Source organism: Petaurus breviceps, unplaced genomic scaffold (genome assembly GCF_028583685.1).
Source record: "Petaurus breviceps papuanus isolate PSGF00001 unplaced genomic scaffold, PetGlider_PUasm1.0 223, whole genome shotgun sequence".
Classification (NCBI taxonomy): domain Eukaryota; kingdom Metazoa; phylum Chordata; class Mammalia; order Diprotodontia; family Petauridae; genus Petaurus; species Petaurus breviceps.
The window spans coordinates 490,731-509,753 of NW_027185884.1; the positions used below are offsets into that span (position 1 = coordinate 490,731).

Genomic DNA, 19,023 nt, shown 5'->3' on the forward strand with positions numbered 1-19,023 from the left:
ATTATGAACCACACAACAAACCTAGCTGGTCCATGCAGTGATCAAACTCATGATCTTGGCATCATGAAAGTTAAAAATTCTCACAATGTATAGTGAACCAACATTAATTGTAAATAAATTGACTTATCTTGTGGTCAAATCACAACTTACCAGAATTCAGAATGAAGATAGAGAAACAGATGAAGGATGTTATATAAAATCCACCTTCTAACTCAGTAAGATATCCACCGACTATAGGACCCAAGATAAAACCCACATTCGATGCTGTATTAAATTTGCCTAATATCAGTGGGCGCTCTCTCTCTAAAACCAGATCCGAAAGAAGAGCTCTTGAGATTGAGAGTGTGTGCTTGAATATACCTACAGGAAGAGATGAAGAATGGTTTAGTAACATTTCCCAAAATGAAAGCATTTCCTGTTCTGTATTTAATCTCAATTACCACAAAATATTCTACTTTCAAATAGCAAACATATATATGGTTAAGAATTTCTGGCTAGGTTTCATGTCTATGAACATGATATCTGTATTTAATTAGAAAAAATGAAATATTCATGAAAAAGGATAGAAAACCTTCTTCTACCATATGAGTGAAGTATGCTAATTTAACAATACTTAATAAAATACAGGTGTGCTTTTAACACTAATGTTTACCAGAACAATCTCTGGCAAGCCTTTAAAGCATTTGGAATGTACACATTTAAAAACTACGATGAACTTTTGCTGAAATGTTCCTTACATGGAAAAGGCAAAGCTATGTAAGATTTACAGCTTTCCCTTCAAAAGAGAACGTGGTTTCTGGAAAGGCCTTTGGTAATTCTAGCTGCCCTGCCTAGGCCCTAACTAGGACTGGAGTGAACCCACAATCTTCTTTATCTCCCACACTGCTGAAATCAATTCCCTGAATGCTCTGGTGGGTACAGTGTTACTCATTCCTTGTCAAGATGGAAAAAACACTCAACAGATTTGGAAATAAATGATCTGGGTTTGAAACCTGATTCTGTTGCTTACTACTTATGTTACACTTCAGTAACGGCTTATCTCTCTGCAGTTTCCCTCTTTCATCTACCTTTCAGTTTTCCTCATTTGTAAAATGAGGATGTTGGCCCTCTAAGGTCCTGTATGGTTCTAAATCCCATGCTCCACGGCTACTTTCTGCTCCTGACAAGAAATATGAAAAGGACCCTTGGAGAAAACAATTTGTGGTCTTTGCTTAGACTCTTCCCTGAGTTCTGACTCCTGGTACCTCCTTGGGCTCAGAGCTCTAGGGCAGGAAGGCACCTCAGCCCATTCTAGTCCAAATCTATTATTTTGTCTTTGAGGAAACTGAGGCTCAGGAAAGTTCAGGGACTTGCCCCAAGCCCACAGAGATAGTAAATGACGTAAGTGGGATTTGAACCCAGATCCTCTGACTGCAGAGCCAGTGTACTTTCCTTTGTACCACAATGCCTCCATAAAAGTGCATGCCCTGATGATATATGACTTCTTGCCTTCTGCCCCATTCCACCAAAAGTGAAAAACTTCAAATTCTGACCTGTCTGGATTCCTTACTCTGTGTCCTGATCTCTGAAAATGGTGCCTGCAATCCTTTCTGGTGCTACTGGACTTGAGGCACCAACTGACACCTATGCCACAATATTTGTTTCAAACACATTATTTATGTAAGAAAAGCAAATGGCATTAGAGAGGAGGGTCTGGGAACTTCAACTGCACCAAATGATTTTCTACTTAAATGGGGAACTTAATTGAGATGTTGAAAGTAAAAAAAAAAACCTTTTAAAAGGAAAAATAAAACACATCATTCTTGCATCTGTCTGTTCTACATGCCAGTCTACCAAACTGAACTGTTATTGACATGGAGATGCATTACCTAAAATTTAAAGAATAATTATATAACTCAAGATTTCTCTGCATATGGAAGGAGCTCAATGAAAACTGGTGACCAATTGATCTATGGTACCACTGATACACACACACAAAAGTTGTAGACTTTATATAAAAACTTAAATTCAGTACTCAGCATATAATTATGTCCACAGATGCTTAATGAAGATTTAAAAAAAAAATGATGGTATTCACATCTTACTACAGTATTGATATAGTTAAAAGATGAGGTCATATCTCTGCTCAAGAAACTTCAATGTTTCCCTACTATTTCTAGACAAAAACAAAGCCCTCTGTAAAGCTCAAATTGAACTACTTCTCTGCCTCCCTAACTCTACCTGGGTGCCACCATTCTCTCAATCCCCCAGCTTGCCACCTAGCTGTCATACTCAACTTCTCCCTCTTTTATATCTGCCATATCCCATCTGTCTCCCAAGTCCTGTTGATTTTGCCTTCCAGACACCTGTAATACACACACACACACACACACACACACACTCTTCTGTCCTCTGACTCACTAGTAGGGCTTTATCACCTGATACCTGGACTATATTGCAAATCCCCCTGTTTGAACTCATTCCCTACCCTACTCTATCCTTCACTCTTCTGCCAAAGTAATTTTCCTAAATCACAAGTCATATCACCTCCCTACTCAATAAATGCTTCAGGGTCAAGTGTACAATGCTCTAGTGGGCTTTTAAAGTCCTTCACAACCCGACCCCAAATGCTTCAGTCTTCTGTTGATACTGGGCTCCCTGCTGTTCCCTGTTCACATTATCTCTCCTGACTCCGTGCTTTCTCCTTGGTTCTCCCACATGCCTAGAATGCTGCTCCTCTTCCTCTCTGCCTCCTGTCTTACTCGGCCTTTCTTCAACTCTCGGCTAAAATCCTACTTTCTGCAACAACTCTCTCCCCCTATTAACTACTACCTTCTTTTTCTGAGATAACCTCTAATATACCCTGTATAAATCCTATGTGTATACAACATTTTTCATGTGGCATATCCCATCAGAATGTGAGCTAATGAAGGCAGGGGCTGTTTTTATCTTTCTTTATATTCCCAGCTACAAAATTATCTTTCCAGACCAATTGCATATTAATCCCTCTTCATTTCAGACAAATGGGGCTATTTTCTGTTCCCTGAGTATAACATTCCATGTCCTGCCTTCTGTGTCTATGGATAGACTGTCCCCATGCCTGTAATATTCTCCCTCTTACCTCAGTCTCAACCCCTTTATCTGTGCAGCTCAAGCTCCTTCTACAGAAGGTCTTTCCTGATTCTGTTATTTAATAGTTCCCCCTATCCATTCTCACAAGGGGAAGCTAGGTGCAGTGAAGAGAGTGCCAGGCCTTGAGCCAAGAAGACTCTTCTTCCTGAGTTCACCTGGACTCAGACACTTATTAACTATGTGACCCTAGGCAAGTCACTTAATTATGTTTACCTCAGTTTTCTCATCTGTAAAATGAACTGGAGAAAGAAACAGCAAACTTACTCTACTATCTTTGCCAAGAATACCACAAATGGAGTCATGAAAAGTCAGACCCAAATGAAAAACTCTAAAACAATAATCACCATTCCCACAAATAATCTTGTAATTTATATTTACTTCTTTGTGTATATATTGTTTTCTCCCCCATACTCTCTTCACCCCTTCTCATACAAAGAATTTCAGTTTCTTAAAAACAGAGATCATTTTTTTTCCTTGCAGCCTGAGAGACTAGACCGTCTAGAATATCAGTAGGACTTAAAGAATGCTTGCTGAATTAAACCAAATTGAATTAAAGAGATGAATTCCTCCTGTATCTGGAAGAGCTGGGCTACAGAAGGAAACAAATGTAAGCAAACTGGGGGTGACATCACTTTTCTTGTGTTGTCTCTATGTGGCGGGTGGTGGAAGGGAAAGGATAAGTAGCATATATTTAAAATCCAAGTCCGTAAGCAAAACTTTGCAAAGGAACTCCCTACCACAATGTCTGGAGTACTCTTGTCATGTCCTGTATTTCCATGGGATGCCAAGCACAGCACAAGTGACCTGGATATTAAAGGACATTTATCTAGAGGTACCAATACAGTGCCATGATATTATTTCTATTCACCATAAATTGACTTCACATTTATAAATGAAATCATGAACAAAATAGGAATACTCTCTAGGGTGATTTGAGGTAGTAACCTGCAATGCTAATGTGATATAAGATCTTTCCCACCCATTAATAGGCTTCACATGGAGCCCATTAGGGGAAGCTTACTGGGGGGAGGCTTGCTCGTAGGAAGGCTCTCACACCTTTTGTTCATTTCTAATTAGGCACTGAGTCATGAGGGTTGTGATGCCCTCTGGCTCTAAAAAGGGTATATATACTCAGAGGTTAGTATTTTGCTTTGGGGCCACTAATTGGAAGAGTGTTCTTGTGTTTTGACCAGATGAGACTCTGGGTACTGTTACGGAGCCCCGAAAAACCCAGATGTTGGTGCTTCTCTCTGGTAACTATGTAAGTATTGCCTTGGTCAGACAGTTGGATCTGTCCGTTGATCTGTGATAATTTCTCAGACAGAGGCCCTGTCAGGTGGTCTTAATTTCTCTGCCGGTAATTTCTCTATTTTCTCTATTGGATTTTCTCTGACGTTCAGGGTGCTGACTTTTCCCCTGAACTAATGAATGTAATTAAAAAAGATTGTTGACCCCTTGAACAACTATCTTTCCTAGAAAAGAAGATCTAAGAACCTGTGCTAGCAGCCATCCTGGGTATGCCAGTGTGGTTGATGCTTGTCCCCAGTTTGTGCTGCACTTCTACTTATATCAAAAATTTCCTACAGAATGATGGGGAAATCAATCTTGTTTCATACAAATTATTATAAACTTATTACAAACTCTAAAAATATACAGAAATCATGGATATATGATAAAAATAAAAAGAAATAAACAATTTGATTTTTCCCCTATCACCAGTTGTCTCCAAAGTCATATGCTACTATAATACCTCCTCCTTCATCCCCATATCCCAACACACACAAATTTTCCTTAATCAAGTGAGGTTTCAAGATAAAAATAAAAATTATGGAAGGTGAAAATAGCCTTTTGGCCTAATATATTTTATTGATCACTGTAATAGAATACTGTGCTAAAACTGTTTATTGAGCTACACTCATTCTTTAATGGGTGAAACTGAAACCTGCTGATTTAAGAGAAATGTAGTTCATGCTCCATTTAATTCAGGTTGCAACCAGTTTTCCAAATATAGTAAAAAAAGAAAAGCTGAATTTGAGAGAGTTAAAAGTTATCTTGGAGAAATGAAATTTACAAAAAAGACAATGTCACTAGAATTAGCCCCCTCAGGCAAAGTTTGGTCTAAGACAGGAGTGGTAAACATTTGTGTGTTTGCATCATGGACCCCTTTTTCCAGTCTGATAATACCTATGGATCCCTTCATAGAATAAAGTTTTTAAGGCATAAAATGGAATATACAGGATTATAAAGAAAACCAACTATATTGAAATGCAATTATCAAAATACTTTAAAAAAAGTTCATGGACCCCAAGTTAAGAACCTCTGGTCTACCAGGTAGCACAGCAAGTAAGAGCACCAGCGTCGGGATGACCTGGAGATTGAATCCGGGCTCAGACACTTAGCACCCACCCAGAAACACCTGGCTGTGTAACCTTGAGCAAGTTACTTAACCCCAATTGCTTAGGGGTGGCCAGGTGGCTCAGTGAGTAAGAGCGCCGGCTCCAGTGTTGGGATGACCTGGATCAAATCTGGGCTCAGATACTTAGCACCACACCCAGAAATAAATAATAAATTACCCGTGTAACCTTGAGCAAGTTAATTAACCCCAATTGCTTAAAAAAAAAAAAAGAACCTCTGGTCTAAGGGATTAAAATGAACTAAGTGCTGGCATGAAAAAGTACTCTTTGGTCCTTTATACCCATTTTCAACAATGGCAATTAATAATAATGGAGTCTGCATAGAGTTTTAAAGGTGAAGACAAGCCATACCAGTGGATCTGTGCTTGAAGCTCCATGGCCCAGCTGGGAACCTAGAAACTCCTGAAGGGGAGAGTTATATTCTATAGATACCTAGAACAGAGTGCACATACCAGATGTTGAGTCAATCAAGTTCACTGAAATCCTAGGCAATAGCACCAAGAGACAGATAGGTATGACATAGTATTCCGAGACTGTACTGGTTCTCCCAAGATCCATGGTCATGGCAATGTCTAGTTTCCAAGTGTTAGATAGTCATTCCCAGAATAGCCCCAAGGATTCTATACAGTAATTCCTAGAGCTTGAACATGGCTTATGAGGCAAAGAGGCAGAAACAAAGACAAGAAGAGGTAAGATTAGGACCTATGGGGATACAAACTATATAGATAGAAGAAAACTCTCAGCAGTACCATCTGGAGGAGGAGGAAGAGGGAGAGACAACACGGAATATACAAGAAACTCACCAACAGGAATTCTGGCGATGGCAACCAAGAAGAGACTGGTGGATATGCCCAGGAGAAGATAACCTACAGCACTGAGCAGAATACACACAAGCAACGAATACTGTCTTCCTACTATATCACTCCAGCAGCCCTGCAAAAAGTGAGAGGTTTGAAAACTTGAAATACACACCTACATGTATATATCTGCACACATATTAATATGCATGTGTACATGTTTTTATGAACATTTATTATCTCTCTCCCCACTCTCAGATCCCAGTGAACAATTGAAATAAAAAAAGCAACCAACCTTGCTTCCCCCCACAAACAAACAAAAACACCTCATAATAAATATGCATAGTCCAGCCGAACAAATTCCTACATTAGCCACATCCAACAATGTGTCCTTCTATATCTTAAGTTCATCATCTCTCTTGTAGGAGGTGGGTAGTATGATTAATTTTCAGTCTTCAGGATTTATAATTTATCCTTGCATTAGAGTTTCAAAGTTGTTATTCTCTATAATGTTGTCATTGTAAAAACTGTTCTCTTCTTGATCACTCTGCATCAGTTAATGAGGTATTGCCATCTTCCTCTGAAGCTATTTTGTCAATCGTTACCATTCGCAAAATAATATCCCATGGCATTCGTATAATATTATTTAGCCATAGACTTAGTTTCTCTTAGTTTGGGGCCACTATGAAATGAACTGCTGTACATATTTTTGTATATATAGGTCCTTTTTCCTTTTTATTTCATCTCTTTGGGATATAGGCTTAATGGCATACGTGGGTCAAAGGGTACGGACAGGTTAGTAATTCTGGAAGGATATTTCCAAACTGTTTTCCAGAATGGATGAACCAATTCACCCTCCACCAGCAGTGCACAAGTGTGAAGTATGCACACTTTACCCAACCTAAATAAATGACAGTGTAGACATATTCTGCCCCTGGAAATTGTGTTGGTAGTATTCTTTCTGTATAAAGAGGCACATGTCTTTTGTGGGCATTTTTTTTTCTGTATAAAGAAGCATATGTCTTCTGTGGTTGGGTGATCTGGGGGAAAGCTTAGAAAAACTCAGATTCAAGATTCAAAGATTTTCAATAAATCCATGGGAAAAACTTAATGTTCCCTATACCATGGCTTCTATATCAGTCTTTAATTTTTAAAAAATGGACAGAAACAATTATTACTAGAGAAAATGGGAGAAATATCCAAGAAGGATCTTAGAGATAAAAAGACTAATGTAAAAAGTCATGATTCAATGATTCAGGAAGCCTGCTCTGGTGGGTGCATTGGCATATGCCCCCTAACATCTTTAACTAGTTCTATGAAAACTTATCTTAATAGGGGGCAGTTAGTTAATGCCTTAGGAAAAGATGATACCTATTTTCAGAACATTGAGGAGCCCCTATATTGAGTGAATTCTTATGTGAGTACACTTCATTTAAATTCTATAATATGTAGAAATTCACATCTATTCACCAGTGAAGTTAGAGGCTACCAAATTTGTTTTATAAAAGGAGTAATAAATATTCTTTCAATACCAAGCTTTCTTGGTGCCTTTAAAATAGGATTAGATTTTTAAAACTGATTTACATGTATTATTTCAGGAACATATCTCTTCATTATAGCTTTAATAAATATCTGTCTACCAGACTGACCATTTTAATTGAACTCAATGGTCAAGCAACTGAAAATGGTCAACCATTTGACTAAACTGACTGGTTATCTGGGCAGCATGTGGGCAGAGTTCAAAAGAATAAGTATGCCTAAAAAGTAGATCAACTTTGTATCAGAAAAAATTCCTATGAAGTGAGAATATTAGAAGCTTAATAGTAGGTGGGGAAATAGTAATTCTATGTATTTTAAAAATACGTGGTCTCAAATCCTCAAAAGTAAGGTTTGTGATTTAAATGAGAAAGTGATGTTGAACGATTAAAATGAGAAAGTCTTATCTTCAGACCATGTTCTACATCCAGATGTTTAGAAATTCACCTAGACTTGCTTTAGGGAGATACTGTCCTGCTTTCAGAAAAAAAAAATAATACCCATTGCTAGTATCTTAGGATATAGAGGACTTTAAAATCCCATTAGACAGAGGCATGGTTATTTCATTATTTTACCATATCAGCTGGATTGTCAAAGAACTCAGAATGTTCTTCATGCATGAATATTTTAAAAGATCTAAGATTTCATTCTCATGGGTACTTCTTCCAGTGATGCAGAATGTCTTTTTTTGATGATCTTTTATCAGTTTCACCTGGTGGCCACTCCTCTGGTAGAGTGTCTTTCTGAATTTAGCTAGGCTGGTCCTTAGCTCACTGATACAAAGTCTGTCACCTGAAGCTTTTCCAGCTTGGTATGGACTGACAGAGATTTTGTGCTCTGCTGGGATAGCCTTCAACACTCTCTATCATCAAATTTATTTGCTAAAGTTGTAAAATTATAATAGAAACCCAAAGGTCACCTCTATGCTATAATGAGACAGAAAAGAAAGGGTTTAGCTATGTATATTTTAGGCACATCTAATTTTTTTCAAATTAATCTAAAATTTCTTTTTTTAAAAAATACAATCCTTACCCTTTCTCCAATTCCTAAGGAAAAGTCAGGTTACAAATTACATTTTTCTGTAGGTTGACTATCAAAATCGTTTTTTAAATCTTTCACTTTCCTTGTACATGTTCATATTTCCCTTGATAGATAGTTTCTGTCCATTTCCTCAGTTTATGAAAAACTTAATCAGGGATGTTAAAATGCAAATCTCCAGTGGAAAAGGTGAACATATCTAAAGCAGGTTGGAGTGTTAATTTCTGACATAATGAAGATAGCTAGGGGTTATGAAACCAGGCAATTTGAAAAGTATCCTTCTAATAATGTGTCCAGTATGCTAATTATGAACATTAATGTTTCCATGGGACTTGAAGATCATAAAACACATCTGAATGGATTGGGGTGTGAGGTCAAAGGAGAGAGAAAGAGAGCTCCAGCTCTGCTCAAACTATTCCTTTAAATGGTTCAAAACTGATTATGGTCAATAAAAATCCCAGATAACATATCTTCGGTGAGTTAATTTGTGAGCAAAGGTCCTTTTCTGTAATTATGTAATAGAATCAATCAATCAACAAGCATTTATTAAGTGTGCACTGCATGCCAGTCACTGTCCTAGGGAAACAAAAGCAAAAATGAAGTCTTCTCAACCCTCAAGGAGTTTAAATTAGATTGTTGTTCAGTTGTTTTTCAGTCTGGAGTGGTTTGCCATTTCCTTCTCCAGCTCATTTTACAGATGAGGAAACTGAGGCAAACAGGGTTAAGTGACTTGCCTAAGATCATACACCTAGTAAGGGTCTGAGGTCAGATCAGAAAAATGAGTTTTCCTGGCTCTGGGCCTGGCACTATTTATCTACTGTATATACACATAGATATACATACATGCATATATATATGTATATGGATATATATATATGTATACACACACACTACATATTGCATGAATATGACAGAAATCTGGTTAATACTTTAGCCATCATAAACAAAATTTTCACTCTAATGATGAAGTTCAGAGTATTTAATTTTAACCCGAATCCTAATATTCCAGGAAGATTTGATGATTTTTTATTAATTTGGATTTTTAATATTACTTGTGTCTAATTACCTGTATCTTTTTTTGTGAACATGATTTTTTTTTAAGTTTCATTAACAGTCATTATTGTTACTGTGCCAATGGAAAACTGTCCTCAACTTATCAACAGGCACGCCAATATTTTTCAAAGATGCAATGGTACAAATGAAGGTAAGCTTACCACTACTGTGCTAGAAAAGAGCTGCAGAACACCATAAAGGGACCCTAAAACAAAACAAAACAAAACAATAGTATAAATGAGGGAGGCCTGGACTGATCATAGAGCTGACTTAACCAAGGACAGAGATCAATAGGAAGTGTACCAACAAAAAAGGGTATGATTACTAAATATAATTTAGAACAAACAGAAGAAAACGCTCAGATTAAGAGAATGGAACAGTCAGGATTCCAGAACAGTGAGAAGGAAAACTTCTGATTTAGTGTTGAAGAAGTACAGCGAGGAGTAAAAATTCCTGAATTTGAAAGAGGTTTTTTTGAGCATGTAAGACTCTTCCACATGTATAATTACTTTAGAATTGCTGGGCTTTGTATAAAAATCCCTACCTGAGTGATCAACATGAGCAAGATTTTTTTTAAGACATTTTTTTCCTCATTATGAATTCAAATTATGGCAATGTATGAGACTTGAAAACTTAAAAAAACATTTTCTATACTGTCACAGTAACCATTATTGGCACAATCTGCCTCTTATTCCTATAGGTGTTCCCCTTAGTAAGATTATTGCTATATTATCCTATTTTATGATTCTGAAATGAATGACTTCTTTATGTTTTTTTTTTCTTTTTGGAGGGGGGAAGGCAGGGCAACTGGGGCTAAATGGCTTGCCCAAGGTCATAGGGCTAGTAAGTGTTAAGTGTCTGAGGCTGGATTTGAACTCAGGTCCTCCTGATTCCAGGGCCAGTGCTCTATTCACCGTGCCCCTAGCCGCCCCTTCTTTATGTTTTTTTTTTTTTTTTTGCGCTTAGTTGCCAACACTTAGTTCTCTACATATAGAGCTATAGATTTGTAAGACAGTACAAAGCGAGAACCTGAGTGCTGATAAGGATCTGGCAAGGGAAGAGCTAAGAATGACTTTCTGGTTGGGATAAACCTGATAGGTTTATAGGCAACAAGGAGATACTTAAAGCATATTGAGGAAATAGATAACCAGATCTGACATACTTTAATCATTTTCCACCCTTCTGCCCAACTACTATAATCCTAAAAATGTACCTATTTCTGAGAATAACAGCTATATCTTCTTGCCTCTTATATTAGATTGTAAAGATCTATGATATCTACTCTTTAAATCTATTCGGAGCATCGTGAGCCACAAAAAGTCTTAGAAATATAACTTTTCTTTACTAAGGTCGAACCCTCTCCCTATGCCCTTGGTTCCATTCTCTCTAGTCTCCTACACAAGGTTGCTTCAGCAGACTTGCCTCCTCTCTTTCATCTTCAATCACTCCCACTGCACCGCTCTTTCCAAATTGTTTGCAAATAAGTTAAATGCTTCACATTAAAAACAAAAAATCTTGTGCATATATTCCATGACTATCCCACCTTTCTTCAAACCTTCACTGGCAAAACCATTTACCCCTGTAGCCTTCATTTCTTTACCATTTTTCTCACTTCTTAAAATTTGTTTTTTTGCATCCAAATGAGCTACTGGTACTGCTCTTTAAGATGATTTTTTGTTTTTCGGAGGGCAACTGCAGTTAAGTGACTTGCCCAAGGTCATATAGCTAGTTTTTGTGTTAACTGTCTGAGGTCACATTTGAACTCAGGTCCTCCTGACTCCAGGGCTGGTGCTCTATTCACTGTGCCACCTAGCTGCCCCTAAGATGATTTCTTAATTGCCAGATTTACCAAAGTGGTAATGGGCTGTATACATTCTTCTTGACCCACCCCATCCCCAGCACTTAATATTACTGACCACCCTCTCTCACTGAATCCTTCATCCTTCAGATTCAGAGATTCTCTCGGTTCTCCTCCCCCTCTGGTATAGGTCCTCATGACATCTTTTATTTTAATCCCAACAAACTATCTCTGAACCCTCCGAGGCATATTAAAATATGCCTTTATGCGAAGTCTCAACAATTTGACCTCAACCTTCTATTTCCACATTTCTTTCAGTTTCTGCTCCCAGAGCCTGATTGCCATCTACATGCAAGCTTTTCAGCAGGTTTTTCTGCTTCTATTTTTCTCTTCTTTCTTCACACTTCTGCCGCAGTCGTCATTGTCGTCACGATACCACCATTTACCACCATTATCGTCTCTTGTCTTCTCAAGTCACTGCTCAGAAGTCTTCAGTGGATTACTACTAATTACTGAGTAAAGCTCAACCTTCTTTGCCTGACATTTGAAGGTTTCTCCTGTTACCATTTGAGATCACACAATTTATATGTTAATAGACTTTCATTGGTATTGCCTGTTTTATATCTTAGGAATTTCCTGTCCTATCTCCCCCCTTACCCTCTTCTAGACAGCCATTGTGCATATAACAAAGATTATTTTTAAGAGAAAGAGGAGAATAACAAATCAGCAAAACTGGTCAGTATTTCAAAAATATATTCAATTTTCTACACCTGTGGACTTCCATCTCTGCAAAAGAGTGAGGGAAAATGTCCAGACAACTTCTATTATTCCCTTTTAGGTACCTTATACTCCACCCAAACTGGAATAAACTCTGTTTCCCAAATATGTCATTTGATTCCCAATAACTAAAATCTACCCCTTCCTTCTTTTTACCTGTGGAAATCCTACACCTCTCCTTGACACTCTGTTATCGAGACACTCAGACCTCAGGAAGCTCAGACTACATAAAGCACTTAGCTTTTGCAACTCTAATATATTTATTATATAACAGTGTGCATTAAATATATCCATGTCTGAAAAACTATGCAGTATAGAAGATGAAGAGACTTGTGACTCAGGAATGGGCTGTGGGACCCAGGGCACAGTGACCGAGGCAACTCTGTAAGACCAGACATTGCAGAGCAGGTGCTAACCTGAACTGGTAGATGGAATTTCCTCAACTGGGAAGAAGGCTGGTGGCACAATGGACAGAGTGCTGAGTCTGGAGTCAGTACGGCTTGAGTAGAAATCTGGCTTCAGACACTTACTTCTGGTCAAGTAACTTAACCATTTTCTGCCTGAGTTTCATCAACTACAAAATGGGCTATTGTGAGGATTAAATGAGATAGTTGTGAAGCACTTAGTACAGTGTTTGGTACATAGTGGGTACTAAATAAATGCTCGTTCCTTTAGAGTACTCAGTCCCCAAGAGAATTCTCTGTATCAGTGCAATCATAGGTACAGTCCCTGTCCTTATCCATATATGTGTCTTAATCCTCTCCTGAACTGAAAGCCCTAGGAGGAGAGGGATCAGGTATTAGCTAACCTCTGTACCTTCCCCAAGGTCTAACACAATGCTTTATCCACAATTCAATATCTAAAGATTGCCCATACTCAACAAACACTTGATGAATAGCTTATCCACCAAACTAGAGAAAGTTAGGACAAACTTCCTTTAGGATCATCTAGCTTTAAACATCTCTGAGAAACAATCTTTTTACTATTTAGTTGTTGAATAGCAATGATTCATAATCTACACTTGTTTTTATTTTATTAGCTCATATCACTTACCTACTACTCCGGCGGTGGTTGGGCTTGCTCCAAGGGATTTGATATGAACACTTAATAAAGGAACCACCATGCTTACACCAAAAAAATCCTAAAAGAAGACAGATCATACTTTCATTAATTAGACGACTGTTAGAATCTGAGAGGTTTTGGAACTGTGGATCCTATACTCGGTAAAGACCCTTCCCTTTCTATTCCATACACAACATCTGGCTTTTCTAACAAAATGCCAAGTTTTCTCTCTAACTCTTTTGAGATACCCCTAATGTTATTTATCAGATTTGCAATTTGTAAATGACAGATCTGCCATATAATGCACTTTACGGTTAGCTCCTTCCAGCTTTCTTATTTCATAAACACAGAACACCATTATCTTTCACTGGGAATGTATTTTAAAAGTATCTCAAAAAGAGATACACCATTAATATAGGGTTTACCAAAAAAAGGAAGGGGGGTGCAAGCAGAGCTTCCTTCTTCCGACTTACGTCTTTTTCCTCACAAAAGGAAAAGAATGGGGGCAGCCAGGTGGCTCAGTGAATACAGCACAGGCCCTGAAGTCAGGAAGACCTGAGTTCAAAATCTGGCCTCAGACACTTGACACTTACTAGCTTTGAGAACTTGGGCATGTCACTTAATCCCAATTGCCTTGCCTTCCCCCTCAAAAAAAAAAAAAAAAAGGAAAAGAGTATAGAACAAGGGGATACCAGATTGAACTAGAGTAGTTTAACTAAGAAGATGGTGTTGTACACAGAAGTAACCAAGGCTTGTAATTCTCTAAATAAGGCATGAAGTCTTACTTTGGGTATTTCAGGAGATATCACCCCATGTAGGACTGTGCCAACTCTACCATCAGATAAGGACTCTTACCACCAAGCACTTCTTCCTTACAAAGGATATTCCACATTTTAATGCAAGATCCGTCTATCTGCCTCTCGAGAGTGTGCCACGGTACCCTCTTGTCATTCCAGAAGGATTGTTTTCTTTGTGGCTAAGTGTAGCACTTGTATAATAACTCCTCTCTACTTTCTTTGAAAAATTTTAAAAAAAGCCGGAACAACTAAATGAAACCACAAAGTTTTCTAATTCCATAAGAAATAATTTCCACTTCATTATGAACCCCAAATAATTATAATAATAATAGTTGACATTACATAGCACCTTCTCTCATTTGTTCTTCACATCAACACTGTAAAATAGCGAAGGCAGTTACTGTTGTCATTTCTATTTAAAAGGTGATGAAATTGGGCCTCAGAGATGATAAATTCGTTGCTCAGGGGTTAAAGAACTAATAAGTGTCAGACAGGAACCTGTGTTCCAAGTATAGTACCTTATCCTTACACTTCACATTGTATGATGTCGCCTCTTCAACATTCTGCCCAGGGCAATGAAGGGACACTGGTTAATAATTTGGGTTGAGAGAACAGCTTCAAGAATGTGTGATCTTGGACAGGTGACTATCTCCTTACACCACAGAATATTCTTTCTGTATGATCTGCAGGTTGGCAGTTTCATTCTAGAATATTCAGAAAATGAATTTATGATGGAACATGTCCCAACATTTTTAAGTCCACACTAGGAATATCATCTAAGACATTAGGAATTTAAGAGTTTTGCCAGTCACCTATTAAACAGCCTAAATCTGCCTCTTTGCACTGCTATCCATTATTCCTAATTCTGCTAAGAGGGGATCAAACAGAACAAATCTTGTGGCCCTTTAAAAACACCCAAGGTCGTCTTGACTATAAATATTGTGCATTCTCCACAACAGTACTGTACCTAGCATTAACAGTTGATTTCATCCCAGTTCTCCTTTATCCTAAAACTCTTAAATTCCAAAAATTTTATATAAAGTTCCCTGAACATACTTTAGATATTATTTGGATGTGTCAGCAAATAAAGTAATTTTCTGAATATCCAATGATGAAGTATCAATTTATGGATGTTCTGAATTTCTTGCTCAGTGGAAAAAGAACTCAATTTGTATTTGAAAACCTTAAATTCAAGGCCTGACTGAATTACTCTGTGACTTTAGGCAAATCATTTAATTCTTTGAGCTTCAATTTTATCACCTGCAGAATGGAGGTAACTCTTGGATTACCAATCACCCAGGGTTTGTTTCAAATAAAGTCATAATTAATAAATCAAACATTATCATGTAAACATGATCTAGTATTACTGGTGGTCTTTTTTGTTCTACTTATCAAAACTCAATTGAAAAAAAAGTAAGTTATCATTTAAACTCAAACTCAGGATTAACTCATCCTAGGAATGCATTCTGAATTATGTCTGTCCTAGTTACCTAATGCTGATGGAATATTATAATATATTGCTCAGATTAGGATGAGTAAAATACTTGCCTGAGGCTGAACAAAGTCAGCCCCAATATTTGTTTGCAACCACTCTCACGTTTGACCATCCTAACAGAGAGAGAGGAGAAGACGATCTTTTCATGAATCAATTATTCCTTGGCTGGTGGAAGGTAATGAAGAACTTAAATGAGGATACTACCGTAAGGAAAGGGAGAAGAATGTTGTCATAACAAAAAGGCAACAGATGGGAAAAGAAAGAGGCCCCAAGTAGTAAATTTTCAGACCAGATATAGGATTACCTTCTTACTATGGCATCCTCCCCCAGGGCTATATAACTTTAGGTCACAAGCTACTGTAGTGAGTAGAGAGACAATAATAGGTTTTTTCCTAACCCTTCTCCAGCACTGTTTACAGTAATTTCAACGCATAAAAAGTAGAGAAAACTACAACTGGCAAAGGGCATGCTGAGGGAGCCCGCTATCAGTTTCCAAATCTAATCTGCAAATTGCCTACCAGATTTCAAGTAAATTCCTTGAAGACAAGAGCAATATTTTACTTATCTTTGTGTTTTAGACAGTGTCTTGTAGAAATGAGGCACTCAGTAAACATTTCTTTAGATGATCAAATAAGTGGCATTTATGGAAACCATACCTTAAGAAAAATTAAAATCTGGAAACCTGACAAGTTTCCCCAAGATTTCGGCTTTATTGGTTATTTTTCAGTCATATCTGACCCTTTGTGACTCCATTTGGGATTTTCCTGGCAAAGAGCAGTTTGTGTATCCTTCTCTAGCTCATTTTACTTCAGAAAAAAACTAAGGCAAACAGGGATAAGTGACTTGCCTAGAGTCGCACAGCTAGTAAGTGTCTGAGGTCAGACATAAATGTTTGATTTATGAACACAGGAAGATTTCCTTAGTCCAGGCATGGTGGTCTAATAGTCCATGCTGCACCACAGGTAATGGCTACTAAATACCAAATAACAACTTCCCATTTTCAGTCCAGTCTGCAAGGAAATTATTGACACTATTGCTTATAAAAATGGGGGGGGGGGGAATTCTGTTATTCTTCTGAGAAATTAAACCCAGTTCTCTACAAATTATGGATTAATTCAAAGGCATGTGTATCTTCTTTTAACTGATGAAAAGGTTTTGAATTTAGGGAAAAAAGCATGTAAATGTTAAAAATTATCCTGTAGCAGTAAGACCACTGACAATGGAGTCAAGAGACTTGAGTTCAAATATGACCTCTGATGATTACTAATTGTATGATCTATGTCAGGTCAACCAATTAATTAACAAATAATCAGTATTTAGTATGTGCCTGGCATTGTGATAACAAGTACAAAAAAATGAAATAATCACTTGAAATGAGCTTACATTCTAGTGAGGGAGACAAGTACATATAAAAATTGAGTATAAATAGGAAGGAAACAAATATAATTATATACAAAGTATTTTGGGAGGGGAGGTACTGAAAGTTGGAGGGCTCAGGAAAGGCTTTATGCCAAAGATGATGCCTGAGTTTTGTCTTAAATGGAGAAGAGTGATTGTATAAGAAAGATTAAGGAGACAGTATATTCCACATGCAAGAAGGCCAGTGCAAAGGTATGGAAGGAGGAGATGGGAGTGTCCTCTACGGGGAACAAAGAGGACTTTGTTTGGCTGGACTGAATACTGTAGGAGAAAGAGTTTTGTCTAATAAACTTGCTAAGATAGGTTCCGGCCAAGATATATTAAAAGTGTCGTGCCAAACTTTAAAAACTAAACTAAGAAGTTTATACCTTATCTTGGGACACAGGTTTTTAACTGGGACCTTTAATTTTTTTTTTTTATAACTATTTCAATGTAACTGGTTCTTTGTTTTGGTAAACACTGCCCAGTTACATTTTAACCGGCTGGGGTCCCATTTGGTGGGGCTTTGGCTGTTACTGTATCTTTGTCAGCTGGATTCTGACACCTCTGGGTGACCTCGAATCACCCTTGCAAGCTCTTGACCTATGATCCTTGTGTCTCTGATCTGGAGATAACCGATCCAGGGCAGGCTCTCCCTATGTCCTGCCGGATGGAGTTTCCGCACCAGGAACCATCCCTGCACGTGTGTTACGGGTCTCCTCACCCCCTTTGGGGTCTTCTTGACAAAGATGCTGGTGGGGTTTGCCATTTTCTTCTCCAGCTTATTTCGCCGATGAGGAAACTGGAAGAAATGGGATTAAAAAAAGCGCCCAGGGGCACGCTGCCGGAGGAGTCCGAGGCCGCCTTCGGGCCCGGGTTTTTACAGCTCCAGGCCCGGTGTCTGGCCACAAAGCTCGCATCGGCGCGGCTCGCTGCGTCACTGCATCAGGCAGCGCGGGGGCTTGCTGCCCCTAAGGCCGGCTGAGTAGGGAGGATGAGCGGCTGCCGGGGCCCCGCGCGGCGCGCTCTGCTCCCGCCCTTTCTCGCCCTCGCCTTCCAGCCACCCTCCCCGGACTCACCAGGAAGCCCACCAGGTAGAGGCAGAGCAAGAATCTGCTGAGCCGGCGGCCGGAGCGAGCCCCCTCCGCTCCCGGTCCTCCGCACGCCGCGGCCCCATCCTCCATCCAGAGAGGCCCCAGCCCCGGGTGTGGGTCCAGCTGCTCCGCCCGGCCCCGCCTTCCGCGGAAGAGCGCTCGAGGCAGGCGCGTGCGCACTGGGCTCCCGGGGGCACAGCGGGCGCGCGTGCAGGGCCCGGGAAAGGGCGCCGGGCCTGGCCTTTGCGGAGAGCGCTGCCCGGCCGGCCGCGGGACGGAAGGGGAAGGTAACAAGCGTGGCTGTGCGCCTTATACGTCCGCAGGAACACTTTACAGACAGTATCTTATTTGAACCTTTTAGCAACCCTGGGAGGTGGGTACGGTTTTAAGCCCGTTATACAGTCAGGAAGGTGAGACAGAGCTTAAGTGAGCCTCTCCGTTTTTACTTGTTAATTTTCAGTTCCAAATACTCCCCTGCCCCACCTGTTAAGGAGACAAGCACTACAATTGTGCCTCCCGAGTCATAGTTCAACTACCGGCTTCTCCCTTCATGCCCCTCCCCCCAAAATCGCGGAGAAGAAAGAGGAAGACAGCCCCTCGGCCCGCATCCCGAAGCCCCTCCTCCTTAATCCTGAAGCCCCTCCTCCTTAATC

The 19,023-nt window shown here is 39.2% G+C and overlaps 1 protein-coding gene across 4 annotated transcripts in view; it reads right to left on the reverse strand.

Annotated features, from left to right (window-relative positions):
• The window catches only part of MFSD9 (major facilitator superfamily domain containing 9), a 31,425-nt gene extending 12,694 nt beyond the window's left edge, over positions 1-18,731 (reverse strand). For 3 of the 4 annotated variants that reach the window (XR_011169597.1, XR_011169596.1, XM_069094924.1), the window contains exons 1-5: positions 18,356-18,731; positions 13,578-13,665; positions 10,111-10,154; positions 6,329-6,458; positions 151-360 (exon numbers count right to left, since the gene is read on the reverse strand). Coding sequence is in view for 2 of the 4 variants with exons in the window: in XM_069094924.1 (XP_068951025.1) it covers positions 151-360; positions 6,329-6,458; positions 10,111-10,154; positions 13,578-13,665; positions 18,356-18,460 (577 nt within the window). In the remaining 2 variants the exon portion in view is untranslated. Of the gene's footprint in view, positions 1-150; positions 361-6,328; positions 6,459-10,110; positions 10,155-13,577; positions 13,666-14,901; positions 15,088-18,355 lie in introns of all 4 variants that reach the window. The other variant, XM_069094925.1, reaches the window with a different exon arrangement.
• Positions 18,732-19,023: the final 292 nt, after the last annotated feature.